The sequence below is a fragment of the Nymphalis io genome, chromosome Z (genome assembly GCF_905147045.1).
Source record: "Nymphalis io chromosome Z, ilAglIoxx1.1, whole genome shotgun sequence".
NCBI lineage: Eukaryota > Metazoa > Arthropoda > Insecta > Lepidoptera > Nymphalidae > Nymphalis > Nymphalis io.
The window spans coordinates 7,342,543-7,358,717 of NC_065918.1; the positions used below are offsets into that span (position 1 = coordinate 7,342,543).

Genomic DNA, 16,175 nt, shown 5'->3' on the forward strand with positions numbered 1-16,175 from the left:
AAATGATCTTGTGAATGATACATGTGCTTTTAAGTCAAAGTTCGAGAGATAATAAGACCAAATAGAATAAAGAATAAGACCAACAAGTACTATTCGGTTTTTTATAAATGTTTGATTTGCGTCTGCTACACCACTTACATCACTAGAGCAAGTTCTTGTATGAAGTTCGAAATGTTATACCCGTAGTAAAACATTTACGGACTATTACTGTACTTTTACTTTACATATAAAAGTAACTATGTATTTATATATGTACATTCATACCTTAACCTAAATTACGAACTAAAAACTAAGAGCTTGTCTCATTCAATTAAAGTCTCATACAGACATTCACCATCAATTGTCGTTTTCACGTTTCACAAAACTGAATATTGCCGTACATTTTAGAAACACGTGCAATACAATATCCTTCTAATTATATTGTCTTTTTGCATATACACGTTAAATTTACAGAGTTGTATTATTTTGAATACCATTAAAAGAAAGTTTAAAGACAACATTTAATAAATATATTATAGCTCGACGTATTTACAATCTCTACACATATAAAAAAACATGTTATCGCTACGCTGCACTGTTAAATTGTTTAGTAAGGTGTGACTCGTCAAGGTCGAAATCAACCTTGACTAGCCTTTGCACGACTGGGTTGAAAATTTTATAAAATTTAAACAACAATTATCATGCTACATAATATCTCGAAAACAATACTCGCTTACTTAATTTATTCAATTACTTTATACATGTATGTTATGTTTATACTATAATGTATATAGAATTAATGATATAATGCAGATGCTTAGGTAATTTAGTCACCATTGTATATAATAAAACGTAGAGAAAATGAAGGCTTTTATCAGTAAGTGGTCACCAAACGCCCTTAGACATTGGCATTGTAAGAAATGTCAACCATCGCTTATAGCCAATGCGCCACCAACCTTGGGAACTAAGATTTTATGTCCCTTGTGCCTGTAGTTACACAGGCTCACTTACCCTTCAAACCGGAACACAACAATATTAAGTATTGCTGTTTTAATATCTGAGGAGCGGGTAGTACCTCTCCAGACGAGCTTGCACAAAGCACTACCACCAGTAAAATGAAACAATAGAGTCGTAAGTCATCGTGTAACATAGGTATTTACATTTAGCATAGAGTAAGCTGTTGGCTATTGAATATATTATTATATTTTTATAAAAGAAATATATTTAAGTTTATATTAAAGTTTTTTTCCGTGCAATACAAACTTAAATGTATGCGTACGAAGTCATTATATTATTTTGCATGAATGTGTCTTGAACTTCTTCCTAAATTTGTTAATTAAAATAAAATGTAATAAAATAATTTAAGTATAGGTATGGATGTACATATATTTAATACAGCGTTAACAATTCAGAAAGTGAAGTAAAAAAAACGGTTTAAGAAACTACAAAAAAAATACATAATTAGCTGTTACAGGTATAAAACAGAGCTAACTAAAGGAAACACAAGATCACAACATACAATAATAATGAATATACGACATTTGCTTTGTTGAATTTATGAGAATGGTAACCAAAATTTGGTAGCTCCTATCACTATAGTAGTAGTATTTTGGCGTGGGATTTTCCCATTAATATCAATTTCGTAGAGATTTAACAGTTGAGTAGTTTACATCGATAATCCTGTTATCTGCCTTGTCAAAGGCTAAGTAATAAACTACGACATATTTGATGAAACAATATCCCTATTTAAATGTAAAATAAATATTTCCTTCAAAGGTATAATTATTTTATTTCACTATTGGTGTTGTATAATTAGTTGATATTTATCTATCGATGTGTTTTTTTTTTACTTTTACACATAAATAAAGTATGCAAAAATCGTTTATTTGAACTTTCGCTCTGATTCATCTTGAACAAATACTAAAATAAAAATCCGCGTGGAGAAAAATAATATAGCAAAATGTTCTATGTGGTGCAACAAAAACTAAGATTAAAAAATATATATCCCTATAGGAATACCGTTGTTTTTCCTTTTTTAAAATACGAGATAGAAACCTGTTTTTTTATATTATTTGGCAACTCTAATCACACTTCCAATGTATATAGTTCTTACTAACTTAAAGATTTTGGTCGGTTTCGGAACAAGACCTCTTTAAGGCACCACCAGTCATCAAAAAAATTAAATTAATATCAGCTATAAAGTGACTATTAAATTTACTTTTTTACTTTAATTTATTTATATATAAAATTGCAATTAATATAGACTTTAACGGATATATAATATCAATAAACTAATATTTAATTTATATAGTCTAAATACATTTTATAATAAGTAACAATTATTAACGGCGATGCAATAAACAAAATGTAAAATTAAATAGCGCCCGGGTACACATAAATTTATCGAGTTGTGTATTTAAACAATCTCATTTTACAATTCCAATACTCCGCACGCGGATGCTCGCGGCATTCCAATGTCTATATATTTTACTCATATACTCTAGACCAACCCTTTTAACTCACCTAACATCTGAAAAACTTTCAGAATAAAAGTATAATATCGTGAGAAAAGTATTAATAGGGCGATACTTCAAAGATTCTAATAAGTCAATACTACGTGTGAATAGCGAACCTCTTAACGTCTATTTTTAAGTTACAGTTATATATACACACATTTACAGTTATCTATTCGTCGCACATTGATAGATTTTTGTATATCATTAATTAGAGTTATACGATCAAACTTTAGAACAACATGCTTCGAGCGATAAGCGCGCTCTATTGATTGTTTTCTTTTAATCAATCCTGTAAGCACTTTACTTCCTTTCTTATGTTATGTAAAAGCGCCTTTAAGTAGTTTCAAACCAAAATATTTGTTTTTTTCTTCATTATGTTCTCTTAATATTGGAACAGTTAAACAACAGTTTCCTAATGGTATTGATGTAAAATAATATCGATACAGTTTCGCTAATACCCTCTTGTCCTCTTAAAATATAAGCTGCATATAATTAAACAATACATTTTGTTACACCTTACACCTTAATCGAAATGTTTTTTAATATAAATTATAAATAATTAATATTTTAAAACATATTAAGCCATAAATAATGACGATAAAAAGAGATTTATAGAGATAAAGTATTAAATATACAAGAAATACAAAAAAGTTTAGTAACGATATTTGATCAGTAGTAGGCATAACTGTGTCCAGGTCCAATAATTATGAATTCAAAAAATATGTTAGTAAGCCTTAATAGACATTTTATGATATTTCAACAATTTCTGTCATACATTTTATTAGCAAAAGTAAAAGTCAATGTAAAATTTTCAATCAGAAAACAAACATTAAAATGTACAAATTTAATACATTGAGTTGACTCGATTCTTTTAAATTCTTAAGGTGAACCCGTGTTTAACGATTGTTGAACAAACAGCCGACAATGACGTAACGGGTAACTAACCCAATAGGCAATCTAAAAGCTGTCTGCTCGCTTCAATGAGTCGTATTCACTCCACACATGCACTTAGTCGCTTGTAAGTGAATAGGAAATAGGAAGGATTATCAAGTCCCTTTTTAACAATTTTTATCTTTTTATATTTTTAGCCGTTAATTGTTCAACAATTCTTTTATTTACTTTAAATTATAACAATGTACAGTACATTGTTACAATTTAGATTTTATATAGTTGTATATGGCTACCTATTATTTATTAGTTACTTTTTTGTCTTTTTAGATGATCTGATGAATATCCTAATAATATAATAATTAATAATTTGAAGATAGAAGGAACCTTTTTAAGAGTTCAACATGCCTTTTATATATTTATACATTTTCATACAATTTCTGATACTTTAAAGTGTTAAATGACAAAAAAAAACCTTAAATGTAATATTAAGTTATAAATTGATTATATATTTTATTATGCTTGAAAAGCATCATCCAAGAAAGGCTTCCAAAATGATGAATGAAGGATCGAGTGAGAAAAAAAAAGTTCCTATAACTATTTAATCTAAGGTATTCATTTATTTAGAGTGAATTTATAGATGAAATAATTTATATATTAGTTATAGGTCAGAATTGCTATCAAAATACAGACAGAATATTAAAGAAGATATCATAAGCCGATGCGTGCCTGAATATGTGACTTTATAAAAATACACAAAGGCAAAACAGGTCACCTTTTTCACCTCTGTTTGTCAACCTTTTTTTTGTTTTGGGCTATTGACGTGTTTTCGTGTTAGCAAAAATAATTGGAAATAAAAAGGAAATGTTCTTTACATACAAATTCATATAATTATAGTTTTTATGGTCGTATTTCGATGACCCAAGTTTATAAAATTGTATTATAATTTAAATACAACATACATAGCATTTATGTAAAGGTTACAATGTAGAACTACCTAAAAGACAGATATAACTACAAGTTAGACATATAATAAGTTATTAGTAGATAGTAATTATTGTACCCTTTCAGGAAGGGTAAGTGGCCATACTAGTGATTTTCCTAGGGCTTCGGTCGCGTCATACTTCTCTTCAAAAATGAAGGATTTTCATAAATTTTTTTATCCTCTTTATAGATTACAATTACAAAAATCCTTCCTTAGTGCTTACCTACTGTTTTAAAGGAAAACGAATGCAATTTTTTATGGTGCCAGCCCCAGTAGTTTGGACTGTACGTTGATATGATAGTCAGTCAGTCAGTATTCTTTTTTTAAATCATTTCAGCATATACCGAGCGACTTATTTATTCCTCTTTCTCAATGTTTTCAATATTAATAATATTATAAAGCTGAAGCGAACAAACACGCTACAGATTCGTTTGTTCGAACAAACTAATCTCAGGATGTTTGATTTAAAAAGTTTTCGCTAGTTAGCTCATTTATTGACCGAGGTTGTAGAATATAGTCTATATAATATAACGCTACGATCCACGGGGACGGCACTGTAACGTTTAACGCAAGTGTAACCAAGCGATTCTTATTACAAAAATATTTTATTAACTGATAAAATATTTAAGATATTTGAAAGATTTTTTGAATTATTGATACCTAAATACTGAACACAAAAAAAAAAAAACTTTAATTCGTTGACTTTTTTCTATGTGAGTGGTTTTACTGATTCGTAATCCATATCGTATATTAAAGGCTTTAAAGATTAAACTTTATAGAACGGATTAAAAGGCACCTGAATACACCAATATAATCTGTCCCTTAAGGCGCTCTTCCAAACTCATATAATACTTGCCTTTGACATATAAAGTTGAACTGTTGACTTGAAGATAGGTTTTGTGTCGATACAATATATTTACGGGAATGGCTTTCATCGCATGTTTCGTACTCGCACTTGGCCGGTTTCTTATTACATTGAAAACATTTTAACGTCTTCCAAAGGAGGTTGATAAGAAACTAAGAAGAATGAAAATTTCATTTCGTTTTTTACATGTTATATTATATGTAATAAGGTGTGTTTTGTTTTAGCTTCTGTTTTAGTGTTTTAGCTGTATTCTTTGCAAACATTAAATTAGCCGTTTTGTATAAAAACTTAATTTATATGGTTTTTTTTCGCTTATTTACATATTAGTGATTTAATAACTTCCCATTTAGAAGTTACAAGGTGTCTGATGTGAAACGGTGGTGAGCCAGACCAAATCTTCTCTAGATATTTCTCTTATAATTCCACATTACAGATAAACTTCTGTTTATATTTCATCTCGTGTTTTTCGGTGAAGGAAAACATCGTGAGGAAACCTGAATGTGTCTAATTTCATCGAAATTCTGCCACATGTGTATTCTGCCCACCCGCATTGGAGCAGCGTGGTGGAATAAGCTCCAAACCTTCTCCTCATAAAGGGACAGGAGGCCTTAGCCCAGCAGTGAAACATTTACAGGTTGTTACTTGTTACTAGATAAACTTGTCTGTCTTACATTAAACCACACCACCAGATCAATATAAAAATAATCCTTTATACATTTTGCGTCTAATTGTTCAAATCCGTAAGAGCTCTTGAATTACAAAAGCATAACTGACTTAGTAAGTGCAATTTATAATAATAGAAAAACTTCGTCTACCTCAAAGATATTCATAGATTTTTTTATTCGATTAGTGCGTGATATTTGGAAAAGACTTAAGGAAAATAATATAAAGTTACTAACTTTCGATTTTATCTTAATCAGTTTTCAAGTCACGATGTTAATCGACATTTTTGTCACGAGTCGGTGCACGACTTCAACGTAAAACGCTATTACATGAATTAGGTGAAAAGAAACCAACGCTCATTTAATGTCCTTTCGTGTCAATCCTATTGTCTGACAAAACGACTTTACGTTGGAAATGTTTCTATATAATATTAGGAGACAGGTGTTTTTAAGAATTCGTAGTTTCTTATGTTACCATTGGCAAATATAATGTGTGTCTGGTGTTCTATTTATGTTTCACGCGTATCGGATACATAATATACGATAACAATAAAATCTTTATCTATTTCTTTATGTAATACATATCATTTTATAATAGTTTTGTGTCATATATATATAAAAACACGGGAAGAAATGTAATCATGTATTGTTATGTCAGACCATTTAATTTCTAAATAAAATCATTTAACTGGTCGGCAAAAATAAGAACATAAAACAAACAAAACCGAACCGGCAGCTGGACGTAGACATGTTTGATTTTCTATCGTTAAGCGCTTAAAAGCGCCTCATTGTTTTTCCCCGCAACCGCTCTCTAGAGACGTAAAACAACATTACATTTTGGCGTTTATGTAACGACAACGATCTATGTTTGTAACAACACATTGCACATATTTATTACTTGCTGTTAATTTAATTGGATTACCGTTGCTTAGATAAAAAAATTAATTAAAATACGCACACATTGATAAAAACAAACATTGATATGAAAAATTATAACCTTACAAAGGCTAAATTAAAGAACAATTAAAACAAATATAGCCGTCACTGGTAGGTGCTTTTGCCGGGAGGTGTGTAACATCAAAATTAATGGTTGCCATTTTGTATGATTGAAGAAATTTAAAAATAAACCTTTAAATACATGTGGAGTAAAAGAGATAAATATACATTTTTATGCGTGTCACGTACATTCAAAAGAGTAGAGAGCGGCGGCGGAGAGGGCCATAACGTCATAAGAAAGCGTCCTGCAGTTTGCCGTCACGGCATATGAATCGGTTTTACTCCACGACGTGCCAGTGAACGTTTCAGATAAAAATACGCTTGGCGTTTTACATTTACGACGTTACAACCAAAGCTTTAGTAACATGGCTCATGAGTACAATAATAGATAAAAACGAGAGTTTGAATTTTACCAATTAATAATGTCAAATGAGAATGAGTTAAGGTTACGATTAAGGATAATAAACATTAAAATGTAACTATGTACGTGTATGATACGCTACTACTTCTAATACTAACTTTATATCCAAATTGCTGCAATAAATTAATTCTATCTATGAATACCAAGCGTTATAATACAAAATGTTTGTAAAATAGTGTAGAGTACCCGAATACAGGCAGATAGTTGATGTAAGCTAAAGTTTCAAATCGGATATCAAAATCAGACAGAACAACCCGTGAAATAGAATTTGTATTGACTGCAAGTGAAGCTATTAAAGTCTTAGGTAACGCAAGGAAAATAAACAAACTTAACAAGGAAAAACAGAGAAATTCTAGCCACTCAATAATACTATTGTAAATAATAATGTTAAGCTTTCAACTGATAAATTGCTCAACTTTATAATGTTGCCTAGATACAGTTATAAATTGTCATAGATAAGTACTCTATGAATCAATTACAGCATAAGATTAGATAAATGCCTCGTAGATCTAATGGCTAATTATAAGACCGCAAAACCCGATCTTCTGCGTTTAAATCCCAGGTCGAGCCAATAAAAAAGTTATTGGTTTTATTGTCGAAAATTCTGAGTAGCAATCCAGAGTCTGGAAGATGGAAGTGAGTACTTTCCCGTGCCTCGAAAATCACATAAATCTGTTGGTCCTGCGCCTGAACTCTTTCCGGTCCTGTCGGATTGCCGTCCCATCGGATTACGAGACTGAGGGAATAGAGAGTGCACCTGTTTTTGTACACGCACTTGTTCACTATAATATGTCCTGTGCAGTTGGATAATCTCTTTTGAGATTGGCCGCCGAAATCGGTCTGGAGGACATTATTACTTTTATAAAGATTAGAAGAAATAAATACTTAGTCGTTCGTTTAGATAACTCACAATTTACATTAAATTGAATATTTTTTTAGAGTCCAGGATAATAAATAGCGCGCAAAATATCTTCTGTTGGACGAACTTCGTATTTATATCGGCTGCATTAGTTCAGTGCCAGTGCACTGCCTTAATCCGATGAAAAGCACAATTCTATACACGCTTTCTAAGACACAGTATTTAAAAAAAACATATAATCTTAACTTCTTAACATATTATTAGGCCAAAGTAAAGATTTCTGTAATACAAAGTTATATTATTTTTATTTATCAATTTTAATTAAACCTTAGAAGCTTAGCATAGTCTATTCTGAAACGCTTTAGTAAATATATACAGGACAAACCCAACCAATCTTTATGTGAAGTATAAAAATTGTCTTGTTAACAGTTATGGAAATAAATGACGTATAAAAAATAAAGTATATGATTTACCAACGAGTCCAAATAATTTGTTAGAATCTATAATCGCATTATGTAAGCATGATATATCATTTACGTAACTGAGAATGTATTTCTTAATCCCAAATCATAAAAATGTTTATAACAAATTTTATTCATTTTTAAACGAGTCTGTTTATATTTAAAACATGAATATTTTCAATAAATTGACTACTAAAGCATGTTGTAATATGTGACCGAGTAGGAGATAATATATAATAAAGTTTATTGTCAGTTCAATAGCGATCTTTTGCTCTCAGATAAAATTCAATCTTCTCAGCGCTCAATCGTCAACACCATACTATATTATGAAGAATGAGAAAAATAAAATGCGTCTTTTTTACATTTCTCAAGTTCTTGATATTATTCTTCACTTTGACCTTCATCTCACAGTGAGGCATCCTAATAAATATATTGTTAATTATTGATTAAAAAAAGGTTTCTATGTTAAACTATTTATGGTATAAATATTTTCGAGGCATATTCATTTAACAAAGTACGTCATGTGTCTTCGTTGAATATTTTTTAATTGATAACTATGCTGAGTTAGTTTTCGTTACGCTTTAATCAGACAAATTACAAAGACAGGTACAGTCGTATCTTTTGGGAAACATACAAAACATGTTTCGCAAATATACAATTAAAGAACGAAAAGATTATTATCATTTTAATATAAACAAAATTGATGTATTGTAACCAATTATTATCATAAATATATATTAAACAATTATATTTCTTTTCTTATAAATGTGTGCTGTTATAGTTAGTAATATAGTAAAAAATTAAAGATTATTCTCAACTTTCGGTTAAAATGATTACAGATATCTCTGTTTGTAAGTGATAACATAATTAAAATTAGCTTTGTAAGAACATATTTAATTGTAATAAAATAAATAATATTTAGAAATAACAAGTTTTATTTATGCACTAAAATCTTCCTTTTTAAATAATGATTATATTTTGCGACTAATCGCAACCATTTATTTATACGACATAAGTTGATCAAAAAATAAACAAATTACGTGTAAATTAAGCAATCGTATTAATAGAAATTACATTTATTAAAGTTATAATCTTATTGACTTGTTCTTTAAACCGGTCGCTTATTGGAACCACAATGCCAATCTTTCGAGAATGCTCTGCTATGGGCCTCCCCACTCAATTGCTTTCAATAAATGATACAACAAGGAGTGCCTTCAAGCTAATATTACTTGTAATATTCACACATCGATAATATTTATTTGAATCAAGGCATGGAAAAACGCCTTTCGAGTTTATACAGACTGCCTTCAGTCTTGCCAAGACAACCTTTCACGACCACTTTCAGTCATAATGCAACGATCAAACTTCCCATTATTTAAAATTAGGCATCATAAAACAAACACGATTGCTTCGTACATTTTTTATTATTAAAAATAAAAAGCTATTTATAATACATAAACATAACAGTCGCAGTAAATACTTAAATTTGAACAACATTAACACTGTGCACTAATAACGAGTAAAGATGATAGGCGATCATGAGATAAAACAACACTTTATTTAAGCTATGTGGTAGAATATTTATCTACGAATGAACGCGAAGAGATGACTATATACAAAACGTTCAAACGCAGATGGAATAAGTTTTTATATTTTAGTATTTAGTGATCAAAATATAGTTTTAAACATGATTTTTCGCTCAGCAATAAACATAGTATATGGTTGTTGTATCCTACCACCTAACTTAATCGTTATAGCTTAATGAAGGGGACCAGCAACGTGGCCAGGGGGACCGTATTGTGAGCTAGTTGCACCACCACTGATAGATCCGCTTCCAACACCACCGCTACCTCCAAAGTTAGTGGCGATTTCAGCTCCACCATGACTACCAGCGCCAATTAGGGATGAGCTGTCAATACCGGAACCGCTGATATCAGAACTGCCGATTCCACCACTGATGAGAGAGCCTCCACTAAGAGAACCACCTTCGAAAGAACCACCTCCGACAGAACCGCCACTGATAGCACCACCACCAATAGCACCACCTCCAATACCAGAGGACTCCTTCTGTGTCTGGTATTTTATGAAGTATACTTCGGGTTTGGAAGGCTGAGTGGGAGCAAGTGTGGGAATAACGATATCAGGTTGTTCTTCAGGCTTCTTGACCAAAACGTATACAAGAGTTTTCTCTTCGTTTTGTTGTTGAACTGGAATGATAGGAGCAACAGGAGTGGGTGGAGTTGGAGCCTTGATAAAGATGATCTTGTAATGTTTCTGGGGAGTAGCAACAGAAACGGCTTGTGGAGTTCTCTGCTCTTGAGGCTCTGGTGGAGGAACGTGAACATAAATGTGCTTCTGTACGATAGGGGCACCAGAGAATCCACCAGAAATTCCAGAGAATCCAGAATCACCAGCGAAACCACTACTTAATCCACTGCTGAATCCACCGCTGAGTCCTCCACCGAGACCTCCGCTAAATCCACCATTCAGGCTGCTACTGGCGAATGAGATTCCACCAGAAGATTGACCACCGCTCAATGATAATCCACCAGAAGAGTGGCTGCCTCCTAAGGAAAGCCCGCTTGAATGACTTCCTAGAGAAGGAGTTCCGTAGCTGCTGGAAGGAGCCGAGTAGCTGTATCCCACAGGAGGTTCAGGGCGGCCATAGGCCAACGCCACACAGGCGAGTACCTTTAAAAAAAGAAATACAATTTAAGAAATACTCTTCTTAAAGTAAAATTTTCATCAAAAGAACTTTAATCTATCCAATCGCTTAAAATAAGTTGACAAGAATTATTATTATATCATTTTTGGTTACTGTCCGTGTAAAATAAATTTGGCAATGTTATAGATTTTATCTAAATTGACAAACGAATACATAACATAAGGAGTTGTTACATCACGTCGGTGCTTTTTACTGAACTGAATTACGCAACGATCAATATAAGTAACAGCCACAGAATTTAGATTACCTACTACGATTGATACATTGTGTTTTAAGTTGCAAGTGAAAGACTTGGTAAAATGAACATTGTACTGATACTGAATATAAACATAACAACTCTTGTTATATTAACATATAACAAATTCATATAATCGTTTAAATGCAATTTTTTAAATGAAAAAAAAAATTTTTTGGTAAACATAATTATACTTTTTATAAATTTAGTTAATAACCTTTTTTTATTTAACCTACTTAGACTGAAACTTCATATATTTTTGAATGAAATAAGGTATATGCTTGTTACAACTGTCTGTCATCACATATTTGACATATCTTTTTCACTTATTTGCATCAAGAGCGTATTTTGTTCTCTCCCTACAACACATTCACAAAATGTTACAAAACACAATTTGGCACTACAGTCCATGATCCATCATCGTTTATTCACTGATCACTGCACTTAAAACTCACATGATACCTGTAATGCATTTATTACTAAATAATAAAATAAATGAAAATATTTCAAATCGCATGTGCCAAATAGTATTAAGTAATATTTAAAAGAAGAAACATATAATTTATATGATCACGCGAGCAAACTTACCACGAAAGCGCGCATATTGTGCGTGGCTGAAACGGCTCTGACTTAGAAGGACTTCGCTGCTACGGCTTAAATATCACTAGTATGAACAACCCCACTTTTTTGGAGATGTTCCCGAGTGAGTGAGCTCGTGTTAACTGATGTCATTCGCCACGCCGACCCGCGCTTAAATACCAAACTGCTCATCTCGTCAGAACACTCCATCCCTACGAACATTTCACTTGGTAACGTGCAACTATCGTCATTATTTAACAAGTATACGGTCCTTTCTTTTCGACGAGGTTCGTTTGTTGGCGCGCTCGCATTCGATACGGTGCCTTAGCATCCACCACTCGCCTTCGAGCTGTGACTTGCTCGAGTTGATTATTGATACGGTTCATATTAGCTCGTACACCTTCACCGTATTATAACACTGACGAAATATCGATATTTTTTCTGAAAGATGCTCTTTGGTTTTGATAGTAGAGAATGTTCGTATTTTACCTTCTAATTTGTTGAGCGGTAATAGGTGTAACGCTGCATTCACATGCTGTGCATTTGGCATAACTTTATTAGTAATAATAAAGTACTAATTAAATAAACGAATGTATGCTGTTTTGTAAAAACGTGAACATTTGAAGCATTTTTTTACAATATGAATCATATTATTCTTTGTTTATTGTAAAAAAAATTAAATTATTCAATTTAATTTTTTTTTAATTTAATTATTTAATTTTAATTTTTTTCACATATATTCAATCCGATGACATAACACTCGTAAGATATTGTTAACGATATAGTTCGAGACTTTTTTATTAATAAAAAAATTGGCTATTCTTCACATTATGATATTAATAGAGACACGGAAATATATACGGTAAATTTTGAATAAAACGTAAATGAACTCAGCTTGAATTAAAAAAAAATAAGTAAATTATATACAATAATCTATATTTCAGGTTACAATCAATTTTAAGGTAAAATAACTATAAGTTTTAACCATGTTTAAAATTATGCGTAGAATAGACTTTTTCAAATTTTCCTAATTTATAAAATAATTTATAAATACAAAATATGATTCTAGTTAACTAATTAATTTATTTAACATATCAGAGTTAATTTAACAAGAAAAAAAGCATAAAAAGCCTTTTTATCACTTTTCAATCTTGTATGACTTGGGCTTGCTTTAAAAATGCTCGGCATGTTCGTTATAATTTAGTAATGAAAAGCTCAATTTTAACTTCTTAAAAATATTATCGTTTACTCTCAAACAATGGTAAAACAATGGTTTATAATGTTTATAAACCATTACTATTATAACGATTGCATTATGTACATATGTGAATTACAAAAAAAAAAATTTTGTAAATTTATCATTGAAAAAAATATTATCTTTCAAATTTATATTATTTTCTATAGCAAATTTTTTACAAATAAAATAAGAACTCGTTATTTCATTCAGGATTTACAAAATGTGGTTCATTTATTTTGTACTTAGTTTTCTCTCCATTCTTCGTAAACATGTTTTACAGGGATTGCAAATATATTTCTTTTTGATACTGGATTAAATTAAAAAAACAAGGATACTTAAAAGTACATTTGTCGTACTAGATGAAAAAATTCAAGTTAATAATACTAATTGCAAAAAATAATTCAAACTTAATTTAAAAGTGAAATAAATCCTTTGCATTATTAAATCCAAATTCTATACCAGAATATATGTATAGTATATAGTAATATAATAGGTGAATTAAGGTAACTTCACATCTTAGAAAGAAATCAAAATTGGATTGGTATATTTTGATATGACTTTTGTGAAACTTGACCTGTGCACAAACGCACAGTACATTTTTACTGTACAAACAACCACTAAGTCCTTGAAAAACTTTGCGGCGCTGGAAGTACACTTTTTACGTAAATAAGAGTTCAAACGTTTTCTGCCGTCAGACATTTACGACTTTAGTACATTTTTATTAAAACAAATGAGTTTTTCATTTCCAACAAGAAAAGCTATAAAGGTTAAGTTTGCGCGAAAAATCCAGTTTCATTCAAATGAAAATAGCTTACTAGTTATATATGTTAGACTAAGCATGAAATGGCTAAATTTAAAATTAAATTTTTGTGAATTATTATTGTAAAATGGTAAATACTAAAAGCACCTAAATCGTCTCTAATGTACAACACGAAAACCCTTTTAAGAGTCAACTTCGCAGCGCATTTATAAAAAAAATTTATTATGATTAATAATAGAAGTTAGATAATAAAAATTCTTATCCTTTCTTCCTAAGTTGACTTAATAATTTCAGTACAACAAAGATAACATTTTTATCTCTTCGATTACAGCGCTTTGATGTCAATGAAATAAATTATTTTATTTAAAAATTACTTGAGCTAAAGTTACATTTGTAGAAAACTGAATCACTGCAATGCAGAAATGGTCGTTTGTTTCAATTTATAGATTTAGTTTGAGATCTTTTTCTCTTATGAATTCGTTTACAAATAGTAATTTTATTTTTTGCTCAATAAAGATATTAATGAATTTTATAATTATGTTCATTTATGTGTATTTCTGAATTTCAATACATTTTCGTACGAACACGAAAGTTAAGTTCTGAAGCCTATGAGAAATCCTTATTACAAGGAGACCTAAATATATATGTATATATATGTAATAATAATTTAAAAATGCTAAACTTCAGCTTCAAATATTTTTCAACCACCAGTAAAGTAATTTAATAAACCTGAATTACACGATTTCAACAAATATATTTTTAAACTAGTTGTAGTATCTATTTAAAAAACATTAAACGTTGTATTAAAGTTAGAAATGTTCGAGATACGTCGGACAGTTGAATTCGTCTTAATTGTAGTGTTTCATATATTCACTAAATCCCAAAGTTGAAAAAATCGTCAAAATTTATTTTTGAATATATTGTCATCCGCATTCTAGTTCAATATAAAATATTGTTAATTTTTTCACTTATACGCCTTAGGTTTTTACCAGTTGGGCTTTAGGCATTTTTGGCAGACTAAAGTTGCCATGTACCACTCAGAATTTAATTTCAATATTTCAGTTAAAGTGTGAGTGAGCCATTAATTACAGGCACAAGAAGTATAACATATTAATATACCTGGTTGACATTAATTACATAAAAAAAATGAAATAATGCTTTATAATTCCATTGTCTGTGAGTGAAGGTGAACAAAATTTACAGTTTCTTTTGACGATCCCTATATATTATTAAATACTTGGTATGTTACACTGACAACGCGTTTCTTTTTTAACCATTATTATTTTATTAATCAATGGTAACATAAAGGTCAATATAACGTGATGTCGGCATAGCGTGTAACTATTAACATCGAGTGAGTTATTAAATATTCATACTTTAAGCAAACGATGACACGCCTATTAGTGGCATCAACGAGGTCAAAACGTGATTTGTTTATTTAATAATAACAAATGTAAAGATTTTTCTATAAAATCAATCACATTATAGCCTTGCACATTGTTTAGTATTAACATAAGAATTCTGTTATTTAAAAGATAACTAACTTACTATAAATATCAGTTTTTTTTTTATTTAATAGTAATATGTACACAAATCGCCATTTATATATTTTACATTAATCTAAACTAAAATAATGAAGCTGAAAGGTTTAATTGGTTTTTAGTTTGTACACGCTAAACTTTAGAACCACCAGACAAATATAAAAATTCATTGATAGCCCATTTTTTGTGGAAGTATTACTTATTATTTTTACTCTACAACTCATGGGTATGGTATGAACGTGCTGCAACTTGTAAGCATGAGACAATAAATATATATTTTTTTCAGAAAATCTAACGATTTCCTGCTAGTGACATTTATTAAGACAAATTTATTGTCAAATTCAATTATTTGTAACGTTTCGACCCAGTTTTTGATAAAACAAATAGATTTTAACTAAAGCCCTTTGATTTATTTCCAAGTGGACATTACAAGTTTTTCATGAATTCAATTTTATCTGTCTAAAAT

At 30.3% G+C, this 16,175-nt stretch overlaps 2 protein-coding genes across 2 annotated transcripts in view; one reads left to right on the plus strand and one right to left on the minus strand.

Moving 5' to 3' along the window:
- LOC126780382 (frequenin-1) overlaps positions 1-16,175 on the plus strand; it is a 243,516-nt gene that overhangs the window by 90,220 nt on the left and 137,121 nt on the right. The window lies entirely within an intron of this gene.
- Positions 10,391-12,201, minus strand: LOC126780380 (keratin, type II cytoskeletal 3-like). Its single transcript, XM_050504839.1, has 2 exons — positions 12,181-12,201; positions 10,391-11,323 (listed from the first exon to the last, which is right to left on the minus strand). Exons 1-2 carry the CDS (start codon positions 12,193-12,195, stop codon positions 10,391-10,393), a joined length of 948 nt encoding a protein of 315 aa, XP_050360796.1. The 5' UTR covers positions 12,196-12,201.